General features: G+C 37.7%; 2 protein-coding genes across 3 annotated transcripts; both read left to right on the forward strand.

The window, feature by feature from the left end:
• The first annotated feature begins 673 nt into the window (after nt 1–673).
• Nucleotides 674–7,796, forward strand: LOC122658006 (protein TIC 62, chloroplastic). Of its 2 annotated transcripts, XM_043852839.1 has the most exons (16): nt 674–886; nt 1,953–2,070; nt 2,160–2,232; nt 2,319–2,370; nt 2,521–2,697; nt 3,156–3,237; nt 3,606–3,678; nt 3,775–3,885; nt 4,332–4,484; nt 5,283–5,407; nt 5,482–5,638; nt 5,872–5,978; nt 6,065–6,271; nt 6,869–7,069; nt 7,353–7,427; nt 7,578–7,796. In XM_043852839.1, exons 1-15 carry the CDS (start codon nt 709–711, stop codon nt 7,405–7,407), a joined length of 1,869 nt encoding a protein of 622 aa, XP_043708774.1. In that variant the 5' UTR covers nt 674–708; the 3' UTR covers nt 7,408–7,427; nt 7,578–7,796. The 2 variants fall into 2 exon arrangements, with proteins under 2 accessions (XP_043708774.1, XP_043708776.1); XM_043852841.1 differs by lacking the exons at nt 5,482–5,638; nt 5,872–5,978.
• A 1,273-nt stretch (nt 7,797–9,069) lies between these two features.
• LOC122658008 (EEF1A lysine methyltransferase 4) lies at nt 9,070–13,193 on the forward strand. Its single transcript, XM_043852843.1, has 8 exons — nt 9,070–9,201; nt 9,349–9,445; nt 11,330–11,468; nt 12,210–12,292; nt 12,419–12,553; nt 12,639–12,743; nt 12,865–12,981; nt 13,151–13,193. The coding sequence occupies exons 1-8, from the start codon at nt 9,116–9,118 to the stop codon at nt 13,160–13,162; spliced, it is 774 nt and encodes a 257-aa protein (XP_043708778.1). The 5' UTR covers nt 9,070–9,115; the 3' UTR covers nt 13,163–13,193.
• Nucleotides 13,194–14,622: the final 1,429 nt, after the last annotated feature.

The raw sequence follows: 14,622 nt of genomic DNA on the forward strand, positions 1-14,622 counted from the left end.
TTGGATTCACGACAATATTCTTTCAAATGGCATAATGCGTTCATTTGTCTCCAAACGTAGTGACAACTCATTTTTGGCGCTTCTTATTTTGAGGGAGATATTACGAACATTTTCCACATAGACCAATCACAATATTTTCCACATAGACCAATCACAATTTTCAAGTTCCAAGAAAATGTTAAACTATAAATAAAGGGGAAAAAAAATACTAACCAGTCGCATGGTTCCTTTGCCTAAAAACAGGATTGCGTGAAAGGACTGTTCAACCCCCAATAAAATCAAAAACCCCATCCAATTAATCGATTTTTCAATTGCTCATGGTCTTAGTTGGTTTGACTATGCAACCCTGCACTCAAATTAATCGATTTTTCTGATTGTATTTCAGCAATTGTGGAATTGGAGAGTTTTAATCCCTTCTTGTAATCGATAATAGAAGATTTGAAGCAAACTAGCTCTTTTGACATGTCTTTTCCTGGCCTGGCTATGGTTGAACGGTTACCACAATCACACTGTACAACTTTTTTTTATGGGGCCCATCATATCTATACGTTGAGCAATGAGGAATGAGGATTGAGCAGTGGAAGCTGGATGTCAAAGCCAATCTGGAAGATACGACAATACATAAATTGCTGGGCTATCCTTGTGCTGCATTTGTTCTATTTTCATACTAAAATGTTTGTATGAATTGGTCGGGCGAAATCACAAGCCATGGAGCTCCTCTCACTGTTTTCTCTTCAAGTAAGGACTCCGCTCTGTTCTTCCTCACCAAAGATTTCAATCGGAAAACGCAGGTTCCCATCTCGTCGGGGCCTTACATTTCCTGGTAGTAAGAAGTACCCAGATTGTTCGAACCTCAAATTTCTTTATTTCAGAGCTCAAGCTTCGGGTATGCTCAATCTTCTTAAAATTAGGAATCTTTATACTTTACAATACTCGTCTTTTCCCTAATTACGACCTGGGCTTCTTCCCATTTGTTTTCTTTTTAATTTTCTTTGCACATAGAAGTTTAATCATCTGGTTCTTGGCTGGTTTTATGTCACCCTTCTGTGTAGACCATGACCAGATGCTCGGCACTTTTTGTTGCCCCACATCATGTCTTTTGGATTTTCTTGATTTAGTCTTCTCTGATGTAAAGCCGAAAAATTTTATAACATGCGAAGTTGTAAGAACATAGCCATGGCGTTCCAAAGGTACCATTGGCGGAAACGTTTTGCCTTCTTAACTGTTTTATTTGAATATCTGGCAAGTATGTTCAAAATGGCACTCAATTCCTTATGTTGTTGAATCCGTTGTAGCTCAGTTATCTGTGTCAAACTATTGGCCATTGGGAAGAAGTCCTTCTAATAGTAGTTATCGCTATAGGCAGTTTGGAAGGTTGCCCATCCTAATAATAGTTACCAAGGAGTTACCCAGTGAGTTTGGTGCAGTAGTGGTCTCTCTATCTGCTTGACCGGTCACAGATACTACTACATCATCTGTAACTGAAAGCAAATATCGTTTGATGACAAGAAAGGACTAAGGAATCGAGTACGTAAGTTGTGTAAGATTGAATTAGTTGACAGGGAAAATGGTATTCATCAGGATTGCGGCATCGGCGCTGTTACGTGCAGACTAACATAATGCCAAAAGTTTTGGTTTTTCACATCAAAATTATACCGGACCTGAAACAATTATGCAGACTGACTGACTGAGTCTGATTAGCTTGATCATAATGACATGCATAAAAAATCATGGAATGCATAAAATTTAACGAATAGAAGAGGGAGTGTTTGTGCCTAAGATGATGGTGAAACATAATTAGAGAAGGTATTTCTTTTCAATCTAATGCTTATTGCCTTTCCTTTTATCTTCTATTGCAAGTTGAACAGTAAAAGGTATGAAAATCTTCTTTTGCTTCCAATTTATTTGTTTCTTGGCTTCCACCATTGAGTTTATGTCTTTGTTTGTACAAGGTTTGACCAAATCCAATCTAGAGAAGCCGGATGTCATTAAACAGGAAGTCCAGAAAAAAGATAAGGATCTTGCATTTGTTGCTGGTGCTACTGGTAGGGTTGGTTCACGTGCTGTAAGGTAAAGTACTGCCACCTTACACCTCAAAAGTCAAATGATTATTTCAGTGCCTGGTTTTTCAAGTTCTTAACTGTTGAAATTTTGATTAGGGAGCTTCTAAAACTCGGATTCCGAGTTAGAGCATGTGTCAGGAGTGCTCAAAAAGCAGAAAGTCTTGTGCAAGTAAAGCTTTACTTGGTGGTTGTAGTGTTTTAGTTTCATTTCATCCAGTCATTATGAAATTAAATATTTTTTTCCATTACTTACAGAGCGTTCGACAAATGAAAATCAATACTGGAGATGCAAGCGGGGAAACTCAATGTAAGACAAGAGAGCTTTGGCTGGATAGTTCTTGAAACATGAAGAAATTAGAAAAAAAAGTAAAAAATAATCCATAGGAACATATGATATTTGTGGTTGACTAGACATGTTTTAAGGCCAGTAACAGACATTGTTTGGTCTTTAGCCCAGCTGTAGAGAAGCTTGAAATTGTGGAATGTGATCTGGAGAATCAAGATATGATCATACCGGCAATAGGCAATGCATCTGTGGTTTTGTGCTGCATAGGTGCCAGCGAGAAAGAAGTTTTTGATATCACTGGACCATATCGAATTGACTATCAGGCTGCTAAAAACCTTATTGATGCAGGTAACCAGAATTAAGACTTGTTCATTGTTACTGTTATTTTTCAATCAATAATTTTTTTTTTGCTGCTCTGTTACTTTTTGAATCATGGCCTCACATTAAGGAATGCGACCTAAAAGACAGACCAGAAAATCTACTACCAATCCTTGACTTGAACCATCAAATAGCTCTAGGTGATTTTTCTCAAGTTTGTGTTTACTTTACTTGATCTGATTACTATTCTCGTTGGGTTTAGGTTGAGCATGGACATTATTTTGATTCCCAACCTGTCTGAACCCAGGACGAAGAGGATGCACCTGGCTAATCCACTCGAATTCTTTTTCTATTGATATCTCTTTATGTATGTTCTGGGGTTCGAGCTGGCACATCCCCACCCAACTTAGAGTGTTTATATGTGTGTCAACTTATGAATCACCATGGTTATCAGATCAGAGAATGCTGATTAATTTTCTTGATTACAGCTACTGTTGCACAAATTAACCACTTCATTTTGCTCACATCTTTGGGGACAAACAAAGTTGGATTTCCTGCAGCTATTCTAAAGTAAGTATTAGGTTGAATTTCCCAAAATTTATACTGAAGAGTGGTATAAACTTTCTGCTTCACTATCAGGTATAAGCAATCTTGCCAAAAGAGGTGCTACAAGAGTTGTACTGTGGGACCACTACCTCATGGTAGCAGGAACCATGCTTCTTGCACTCTGGCTTGATTCCTTGGAACTTGGGCCTTTCTTTGTTCATCTTCTCTGCTTTCTGGTAATAGGTTGTTTGAGTTATCAAGAGAATGAAACAGAGAGTTTGTTACAATTCTTTGCGAACAGTTCCTTTCTCTCTAAGATCAAACAGTAGTATACCATTTATCTCTGCTCAGTGGAAAAGTCTATTGACTGACCTTCAATTCTGCTGCTAAAGTTTGTTTTGGGGAGTCCTGATTTGGAAAAGAAAGGCAGAGGAAGCATTGATAGCCAGTGGTCTTCCTTTCACTGTGAGTGTCTACCATACAGCTCCATATTTATTGAATCCATGGTCCAGATGCATCTTTGATTCGACTTTGTTTCCATTATTTATTACTTATTTTCAGATAGTTAGGCCTGGAGGAATGGAGAGACCAACTGATGCTTACAAGGAAACTCATAATATTTTCCTCTCAACAGAAGATACTTTATTTGGTGGCCAAGTCTCAAACCTTCAGGTACTCATGGAAATATATGCTAGTTACATTGTGGATCCAATATAACTAATGCTATACAAATTCCCCTAAATCATGTTTTTTGTGAGTTCATGAAGGATATTGAGGAAATATGTGTTTTATTTTGTTTGGATGGAATATTCTTCTATGCTTTGGTTCCATCGCCATGAATCTAAAATTGTGGCCTCTTGTGCTCAAATTGTAGATATTTTATTACTGCCAGATACAAGAAGCATAAGTTCAACATTTGATCCCTCAGTCCATAATTGCATACGAACGTAATAGTATATACACCAGCACATTCTCTTTTTGTTACAATGCAGAGTCATTATGTATAACTTCCATGTAACAGCCATTTAACTCAATTTCTGTTTTTTTTATATATATATTTTTTATGAGGTGGATCTGGTTCCCTTTCAATTTCTCATGTTTTATACTCTGCTCTGTAGGTGGCAGAACTCATGGCATTTATGGCAAAAAATAGAAGCCTGTCTTACTGTAAGGTGGTGGAAGTAATTGCAGAAACAACTGCACCACTAACACCCATGGGGGAGCTTCTTGCTAAGATACCATCTCAACGTTTAGATAGTTCCACATCCAAGGTAGTTCAATTCAATGCTTGCCAAAGGAAAGAATTTCAATCTGTAAACTGCTCTGAATTGTATTGGTTGGAACTATGTTTTGGATATCGACTCATCTATCAGACAAGTCAATGCCAAGACCTAAAGTTAAGTGTATTTCAACCACATGATTCCGAACTCATGCTAGGGATGCAATTGTTAGGAATTGACTCAAGGAGACCTATTTACTTATTCATAAAAGTGCAATATTGAAAGAAATTTTATCAAGAAAACAAAGTCTACTATATTATGTTGGCAATATACCAGACAAAATAAAAACTGAAGATAAATCAAGAAAGTACAATGCTGATTAGAAGATTATATAGGTTAAGGATATTTCATCAATCAAGTTTGTTTACATAATTTATTTTTACATCTTTTGGTTCTTTTCCCTGGGTTTTGTTTTATTCTTGTATAATAAAACTATTTATCTTCTGTTTCAAGGTGCTCCAATTGTGTGTAGGTATGTATGCGGACATTCATACATGTATGTATGTATGTGTGTGTATATATATACACACACACATATATCTAATATTTACTACAGAAATACTCATTTAGAATCATAAATGCATACTGAGTATGTAAACAAAGAAGCTAAAAGCATGTTCAATAAAGAAACTGTGCTAACAAGCATATTGGCTCTTAAATAATTGGGACAAAGGGATAACCCCTGTGACATAAGTCCAAATTTTGGCTGCTTCATATTTCTGCCTCATTATCTGATTCTCTCTGGAGAAAATGTTTGTGATTAGCTAAAATAATTTGCTTTTTCATCAGGGATTTCACAGTGCCAGTTTACCTGGTCCTTCACCTGAACCTGAAGCTAAGAGCACTTCCATTGAGGAAGAACTTGCCCAAGTGAAAGAAGCACGGCTGACAAAGCCACTCTCTCCATATATTATGTAATGCAGCTTGACCAATGTTACCTCTAATTAGAAAGAGGTTTATCGTAACAAACACATAATGACTTTTACAGGTATGAAGATTTGAAACCACCAACATCTCCGACTCCTACCCCAAGCACCACTCCTGGTATTACCACAGGAAGGTATGCATGCGCTGAACAGACAGTCTCAAAGTCTTCTCCTTCATATGCTCAAACTAGTTTATCAGAATCTACAAGCTCAGCTGCTGAGAAGGAATTGAGTTAATCTATCCAAACAGAAGTCAATAAAGCTAGGCCTCTATCTCCTCATGTTATGTAAGCTGTTGTAGCATCATAAAAGCTGCTCAGCTTCTTTTATGTTTTTTTCCCAGAATTTTTTCATTTGGTGCATTCAGTTATTCTGATCTGAAATCACCATCATCTCCAACTCCAACTCCACCTTCACCTTCACCTCTAAGTCCTGAAAAGTTGTCACACTCCGAGAATGCAGACTCTCTAGTTACCATACCAGGGACAACAGGCACTCTTGAGGCAAAATCAGCCAATACTGAAGTGCAGGAGACACAAGCTCCCTCTCCTTATACTGTGTAACTCAGTTTTGCCTGGAGAGCTTGCCTATTGTAGAATGATAATGACATGATGGTTTCTTTACAAGTTGATATCATTTTTACAGTTACAAGGATTTGAAGCCACCTACTTCTCCTACCCCAACACCAAGTGGTTCCAAGGAAGGATTTGTTGCTTCTGCACCACCAGCAGGTGCTGTTTTACCATCTACAGCGGTTAGTGATTCATCAAAGAGTGCACCTATCCAAGTGGTTGGAAAGGACTTTCCCCATGTTCCAACTCAGAAAAAAAGCCAGCTTTCTCCTTACTATGTGTAAGACAATTATTACTGTTATGATTCTCAGGAGTGTTGGTTTGCCCTAATTGTGACTTCCCTTTTATTACTGCTGCTGATTCTGTTATGGCATTTTTTTTAACCATTATGTACAAATTGGTGGTACAAGTCTTGCTGTTACTGCTTTTACCGGTAATGTATCTGGTGAAACTGCTAAGGATCACTGATTATAATTGAATAAATGATTCCCTGATCCTGTAGAGCATTTTTATGTACATATTAGTATCATTTGGACAATTTAAGCTTTTGATGTTTACCACTATTATGTTAAGAAGTTGCTTCCATATCCAGAGAGAGGGAAAGTACTAAAAAATTCAATGAATAGTTTTTCTCTCAATATCTGTATAGTTCTTCTCTCTTGGTCTCTTAGGATATACAGGACCAAGAATAAGTTTCCAAATTAGTTAATCTTTTTGCCAAGTCAAGGTGTTTTTTGCTTTTAAATATGAATACCGTTCTTCTCTTTGTAGGCATCATGCAAGTTACTGCCTTCGTCATTGTACCTATTGGCTTCTTGTACTACTTTATGTTCACTTTTTCCTTTTTCACTAGTTTATGTGGTACTCTGTTTCTCAGGTATGATGACTTGAAGCCACCAACTTCACCATCCCCTAGTGTACCTACAGTATCACTTGTCTCAACGTCTAGTGCTGATGTGGCTCCTCCATTATCAACCATATCAGGCAACAGCTCAGCTCAAACTTCAGCACTTGATAATCCAGTGGACAAACAGCACTCTATGGAGCCAAAATCAAGGCCATTTTCACCTTTTGCCATGTAGGCCATAAGCTTGCTCATTTATTACTGTTAGCTTTCATTATTTGCTTGATGATTGTCTAGAGGAGGAATGGTTTCCTCATTATAAAAAAATCCTAGAGCTTGAATTGGTCCACTTCATTCAGACTAAGGACCGTGAACTGAAGCCAAATGTTGTATTTTAGTCTCTAATTATGTGAAGATCATATCCCTGTTTAGGTGTATGTTTAAATTAAACTGTTCATTGTTCCAAGAAAGTCTTACCATGCAAACTTTTGTCTGCATTCTTTCCTCCAATAAACAGGTACGAGGATTTAAAGCCTCCAACCTCCCCTATACCATCCCCAAAGAAGTTTTAGGACCTTCTTCAATCTAACAGGTAAAAGATGCATCTCCAAACTCCCTTTTTTATTTCAGTGAATACCCTTCATTTGCCTGGAAACCATGACCTGGAAATTGTTGTGATTATTCCCCCTTAATCTGGGGTGAAAATCCAGTCTAATAACACTTGATTGTCTTACTATTTCAGATCTGTCTTTGAAACAAGGCATCAGGGATTTACTGGGTGCACTTGCCCTTGGTTCCAGCAGGGACAAACTATTTGAAATGCAGAATTATTTTCTATTGTATTTTTTTTTTTGGTTTTATTGTCTCATCATTGGATCTGAAAGCCACAAAAAATGTAAAGTATGCCGTATTCAATTTTGATCTCAACAAATGGAATATATCTGATTGGTTGAACAGCCTAGATGGACTTGCTGATGCACATACAAATCAGATGAAATCTTATATTTCGTTTTAATAAACATATGCAGTGGCCTCCCAATTTTTTGAGCCTGTAATTGAAATCATAAAACCTTGGATTTGCATGTATAAGAGTTGCTTGAGTAGGTGAACCAGTGCAAATTTCAGATTGAATCTTTGTTGTGAGAAAATTTGGAACTTGTAAAATACATTTTTGGTTGGAGAACAATTTTGTCCAACTGGGACACCCTTACAAGATAGAGAGAGGTTGAGCCTCAGTCTTACATACCACTGCTATGATTAAAGCAGTCATGATATACCTAGGTTTACATGGTGAAATCTAAGAGGATACTAACCCAAATCAATTGAATAGGTGTTTTGAACATGGGCAAGGGCCCTCTTTTTATAGCTCGATGGTCTCCTTCTACCGCTCAACTTCGAATAGAATTACATTTCGTCCAAAATCGTTCGATTTTGGAAGAGATATGAATGATTTGGTATCAATGGTCTGAAAATAGGTAAATCCCTTCAACCAATCAAAACAAATTCAAATCCGTAGTCCAGGTTGATTGCCTACATATTCTTCGGGATTGACCTTCTTATTGTTGCCTATTGGTGGATTAAAGCCACTAAAAAATTTCAGCAAAACTATAATTACTATGAATTTCAGGACATCATTAATAGTTGAATCTGTGACTTAATCATTCTAGAATGCTATATCATTGTATATAATTTACATGTTTGTTTTAAACTATTATCTATTGTTTTCCAGTTTAAAGGCCTTGCCTTTCTGAAAGTTGCTTGACTTGATATTTAAATGTGAAACCAAATAGGATCTCGTTATATGTTGTGTTCTGCTCCTTATTCCAGCTTAAACATGACTATTGACTACTCCAAAGAGCTTCCCATCTAATGTTCCAAGGAAGGTTGCCAGGCTGCATGGCACCTACATATTAGACACAGGAAGGGCGACATGACAGTCACCCCCCCCCCTCTTGAAAGGAAAAATCCCTCCCGTTGGATGCTCCCTCTCTCCCAAGCTGCCAGGCTCTTATTGGCCCCCGCACTGGTGCAGGGGCAACGCAGCCTTAAGTCCAAGCGGAGAGGTTTAGGGCTTTGGAGCGAGTGTTATCTGTTTGTGGTATTTCCTAGCCAGGTTTCAAGAATCGATTTGTTAGAAATTTCAAATCCGATAGGCCGATTCTTAGGTTTTTGGGGACCGATTCTGGATCGGAATCGGCACTGACCGGTTCCGCATTTTATAACCTTGTTCCCAGCCGAGACCGAGAGTGCAGACAGGTAGCGCGCATCATAGTTCATACCATGGCCGCTAAGCAAAGTTCGCCGGTGGCGAAGACAAGCGAGGTTGGTCCGTCGAGCGCTCTGGCCTACCTAGACCCTCACTACTGGTGAGTTTTCTTTCCGCAATATCCACGAAAACTTATAAGTCAATCCCGAAAAACTCTCTTGTCTAGGTAGACTTGATTTTGGATTTCTCTACTGGCAATAAAGATTGGTGAAACTAGATTGATGGTGACCCCTTTTTTTCCCCCCAGGGACGAGAGGTTTTCATCTGAGGAGCATTACGAGTGGTTCAAGGACTATTCTCATTTCCGCCATCTCATTCAGGAACATGTGAAACCTAATGCTTCTGTATGTATCCACCCTCATATGCGTGTCTGTGTTTTTCGAAAATCCGCCCCCCCCCCCCTCTCCCTATAGAGAAGGTTGTAGTCTATTGTGAGTGCCAATATCTGGATCAACCGATCAACCTCTTGGGGCAGCAACTGCTCCTGTTGCTTTGTAGCTTTGTTTTACCGTTGTGTCTTCAGCTTCAGAATATGGTGCTTGTACTGTTTCAATGTAACCTAATTATACCTTGATCACTCACATTTAGTAAAAGAAAATAATAATAATTGCACACTTCATTGTGAACAAATTTATACATCTTAAATATGTCAGAATTTTCTTCAACCATTTACCATATAGGATTGGGGAGACCTTCTATGAGCATTTGAATTGGTTTTTTATCTTTTCGTTTTGTGTATCATATATCATACCTGCCCTGTGTGCACATGCATCCCTCCCATCTTTGCCTTTACGATGTACCTTGCTGAACATTACACGCGCAAAATTCATAAACCATTGATGCAACATGAGTTTTCCGTCATACTGTGAAGATGATAAATAATTGGATGCCAACTGCAAATCTATCTTTCAGGAATCTCCTGAATGGATGAACTAATTGTGCTTGACTCCCGTACTCTACAACTATTGGTTCAACCCTTACTGTTTCACCTTTTATTTCTCAATTATTGTTTTCTTTCCTTGCTCTAATGATATAACTTAACATATGCCTTATGATTCTTTCTCCATGCAAACATCTTTAGGAGGTAACAATCACATTGTTGCACTGTTCATGACTTTCTCATTGGTGTGTGGCTCAATTCATAAGATGATCCATTATTTAATATAGCTAAGTGCTTATTTTTCTCTCTACATAACTTAGATATACCATCAAGTCTATACTGGCTCTTCTTTTGAGCTCCAGAATCTGGCAAAGACATACCCAGCTATCCAAGTTAGAATACGAGACTTTAGCTTTTATTAATACAACATCGATGAAAGTTATTGGAAATCTCATTGTTCATTCCACAAACAAGTCTAAATCCAAATAAAAATTGATTCATATCCAAATGAAATCGTGATAAATGGATGGAATAGAAGCATAAGTTGGGATGTGACTAAAATACTGTGGTTGATGCAGATCAATTGAGATGGATCTGCTTGTGGTGGGTTTTCAGATCACATATGAGAGAAGAGAGAAGCCGATCTCAACTTTCTGACTAACTAATCCTTTTTATTCCATTATGAAATTGTATGGGCTGTGAAGCCTTGTAATATATTTATAAGGACAGAACCAGAAGACTCTAAAAAGGAAAATAGGAAAAAAAAAAAAACAGAGAAGTTTGGTAGCTTAATAATAAATAAACAACCTATGCTTACCAGGATACTAATACCAATCGTAACCAGCTGCTTGAGAGTTTACTTATCTTTGCCCCAGAAAAGAGTTTCCTTGTGTTACACAACCACTTAATCTAAAAAGAAATAGTAAAGAAATATCCCAATGGGATCCACGTCTGTACTGGAGATTAAATTCCTAAAAATCAGGAAATTTCGGGAGAATAGGAACCGCAAGCCATATCCTGTACTAGGAACTGGACCAAAACACTGGTTCAAGGTTGAACCAGACCAACCCAAACCACAGGAACTTTTCTTCCTCTTCTTTATGCTGGAATTTTGCACCAGTCAACCGGTCCTGCATTACTGGTCTAATACTGATTGGGAATTAATAATGAATCTACTGGATGATGGAACTTTCAGATCTGGTATTCTTTATGTTACATTGTAAAAGGGTGCTCTTAATTAGCGTCTTCTTGTTGTTGTTGTTGTTGTTCTTGTTCTGATTCTGAAATTTTGTCAAAGCATCTTTTTTGTTGCGGTAACATTATATTTGTTGCAACAACTGAAATGAAGGTCTTGGAGCTCGGGTGTGGAAACTCCCAGTTGTGTGAAGAATTATACAAAGATGGGATTACTGAAATAACATGCATTGATATCTCAGCAGTTGCTGTGGAGAAGATGCGGACACGGTTACTAGCCAAGGGATATAAAGGTGAGTGGTTAGCATTTACCCAAAATATTCACAAATAATAATTGCATGTTACAAGGAATTATGAGGAATATAAAAGGTGACCTTTTTAAAATAAGGTCCTTAAGTTGTAAATGAAATGTTTTAGGCAACTGGAGTCTTTTGAAGGTAACCATAACAAGATTGTTTGTGGAAACATCAGATAACCAGACATCCCCCTCACCCCCCCCCCCCAACCCAAAAAAAAAGGTAAATGATTCACTTGCTGTACACCCTTTAAAACAAAGCCCATTTTTGTTTATGTAATGGGCATTGGGTATGTGCAGAATTCCTTTCTATGTGCCTCAGTCCCAACTCATATTCCCATACTCCAGTTTCTTGTTGAAGAAAAAGAGAATACAGTCTCATTCTACCTGTGGATTGGGTTTTTTGATGACACTGTTGAGGATACCTTGCCTAAATTTACTTTTCCCTGCTGTTGCTTTCTATATCTCATGAATTACAGATGAGATGTTGATTAATCTTGATGCTGTAATTACTTTTTTCGAAGAGAACCTTGAAATAAAACTGTTTGATATGTAGTAGTATTCAATTTATTTATCAATTCTGAATGAAGTATTAACCTTGACAGTAATGCAATCTAATTATCTTGTAATTACTGAGGAAGTGAGAAATAGTGTTAGTCTGGTGACTTCCCAGTTTATGTCCTTGGACTATCTAACTCATTATCGTTCATCATTCTTTTCATCACCTTTATACCATCAGACGTCAAAGTTCTGGAGGCTGACATGCTAGACCTGCCCTTTGGCAATGAGTGCTTCGATGTGGTTATTGAAAAGGGAACCATGGTAAACATAGATGGCACAAGGATTTTCTTCCATTATTTTTTTCAGAATTATGGTTTCCCAACATTCTTGGATTATATTGCTTAAACTTTTGATTGAGGCAAGCATGTAAACATTTTAATCTTGAAGGATGTATTGTTCGTGGACAGTGGTGATCCATGGAACCCACGACCTACAACTGTGACCAAGGTATTGGCAATGCTTCAAGGTGTTCATAGGGTTCTGAAACCTGGTGGGATTTTCATCTCAATTTCTTTTGGTCAGGTAAAAATCATATGCCGATCCCCTCTCCCCTGCCCCATGTATTATATCCTCTACTTATTATACTTGTAATTTGTATCTTCATTAGCCACACTTCAGGCGTCCATTGTTTGAAGCTCCAGAGTTTACCTGGTCTATCGAATGGAAAACTTTTGGTGATGGATTCCACTATTTCTGCTACATCCTGAAGAAGGTCCGTATAAAACTAAAAATATGGTTAGAATCATATTTAATGTTCATGTAAGATCTTAGCTCATGAAACTCTTCTATGATTATTTGACATTTTTTGGTTTGTAATTTATTTGTTCATTTAGGGGAGGAGATCAACAGATTGCAAAGGAATAAACCAGAGAATTGACGTGCCATCTATTTGTTTACTTCACGAGGAGTTAGAGAATGAAGATTATATTTTTCGAACCAATGTTGGTGAGTATGATAATTAAATATAACAGTTAGAGACGAGCAAAATTTCTTGGGCTAATTAAAACCAAGGTGTTTGCAAAGAAACATTGTTGATTAGATTGATTTTCTAAATGTACCCTTGAAGCTATATACAATGTACTAATATATTACAGCCAATGTCTTCCATTAGGCTGTGCTTGTGATAATTAAATATCAATGTAACTTTTCAACACATATAACAGTTGGGGATAAATGTATTTTTCCACACTGATATTACCTGGTAATTTTCTTATTATGTGTGGGTTTTACCTGAAAACAGAGCCTTACGACTTCCTTTCACCCTAGCCAACTGAAAGGCTTTTTATAGCCGATATAAGCTGTTGAGGATCATAGCCATTGATATAGAGAGGATAAAACCCTGGGTGTACTAAAAGCTTATGCTCAGGGTGACTGGAATCCCCTTCTACTCAGGTATGATTGAGGGGGTATTAGTCAACAACTTATTGAGTCAATAGAGTACAATTATAAAATCTTCAGATTGTGACGCAAATAGAAATACCGAGAAGGCAGGCGAGAGGTTCTTTATGGAGCCTCATGGATTTAGTTCACAGTTTTGGATGGACACTGAGATACTGATAGATGTCAGTCTGTATTGGCCTTATCAGACATTTTTGTCCCCAATTATTTTGATCATTTGACCTTCTGTCCACCAATTCAGTAGTGGTATCGATTCCTAAAACCCTGCTTTACCTAATTTTTTACATTGGAATTTTAAGGCTTCATTTTGCTACATAGCTAACACCATTTACTTTGAAGTTTTTTTTATTTTTTTTATTTGGACAGATCATATCGAGGTGGCATCTCAAATCGAAGAAGGGTGGCCAGGGGTTGGGGATGTGAGAGGGGGGGGGGGACAAAGGGGGAAGCGCATCTTGGCATGGTGGTGGCTGCCAGTGTAGTAGAGTAGTGCTGACATAAGTCTGGGGAGAGGTCACTTGTTCGAGTCTCCCTCTATCGAATATATAACATCCTATTACCCCATTGTGAGTTTGAAATCCACATGTGATGATTAAGTCCTACACTTGGGTTGAATGAGTGACCCAGATTTGAGTGATCCTCTCTTAGCTCTATTTTGTTATTTTCTCTATTTCTATCGGATTAACAATTTCCTTTTCTAGAGTTGCATCCAAAATTTATCCATAAAACTTTTCCATATTCCGTAACACCAATGAGTGGTATCAATTAGATTTCCTTTCAACTACTTTATCACGAAATTGCAGTCATTTTATTTCACTTCATCTCATTTTTTTCTTTTCTTTTCTGTTTTTTTTTTTTTTTTTTTTTTTTTTTGGGGGGGGGGGGTGGGGGGGAGGGGTGTTGTGTGTGGAGTGAGGGACAAGATTGCATATTAGAGATAATATATAGTATCCTTTCCCCTTCCCCCTTCGCACGAAGGCATGATTTGATCCCAAGAAAACAAGGTTTTTTTACCAGTGAATCTGGATCACATATCTGTATGTGTAGGCTTTACGTACAGTTAGATGCTGACGTGTGTCTTCTTTACTAACATAAAAACCCCTCCATGCCCTCTTAACCGAAATAGAGGAACACATATCATCACCTGAAGATGCTATTTCCAATCCATTATGATTGAAGATCTGCCACTTATC

This window comes from Telopea speciosissima, chromosome 4 (assembly GCF_018873765.1).
Source record: "Telopea speciosissima isolate NSW1024214 ecotype Mountain lineage chromosome 4, Tspe_v1, whole genome shotgun sequence".
Classification (NCBI taxonomy): domain Eukaryota; kingdom Viridiplantae; phylum Streptophyta; class Magnoliopsida; order Proteales; family Proteaceae; genus Telopea; species Telopea speciosissima.

Coding starts and splice junctions, on each gene's coding strand:
- LOC122658006 (XM_043852839.1), top strand. CDS start 709: ATGGAGCTCCTCTCACTGTTTTCTCTTCAAGTAAGGACTCCGCTCTGT. Junction 2,071..2,159: donor GTTGGTTCACGTGCTGTAAG/GTAAAGTACTGC, acceptor AATTTTGATTAG/GGAGCTTCTAAAACTCGGAT. Junction 6,272..6,868: donor CAGCTTTCTCCTTACTATGT/GTAAGACAATTA, acceptor TCTGTTTCTCAG/GTATGATGACTTGAAGCCAC.
- LOC122658008 (XM_043852843.1), top strand. CDS start 9,116: ATGGCCGCTAAGCAAAGTTCGCCGGTGGCGAAGACAAGCGAGGTTGGT. Junction 12,293..12,418: donor TTATTGAAAAGGGAACCATG/GTAAACATAGAT, acceptor TTAATCTTGAAG/GATGTATTGTTCGTGGACAG. Junction 12,554..12,638: donor TCTCAATTTCTTTTGGTCAG/GTAAAAATCATA, acceptor TATCTTCATTAG/CCACACTTCAGGCGTCCATT.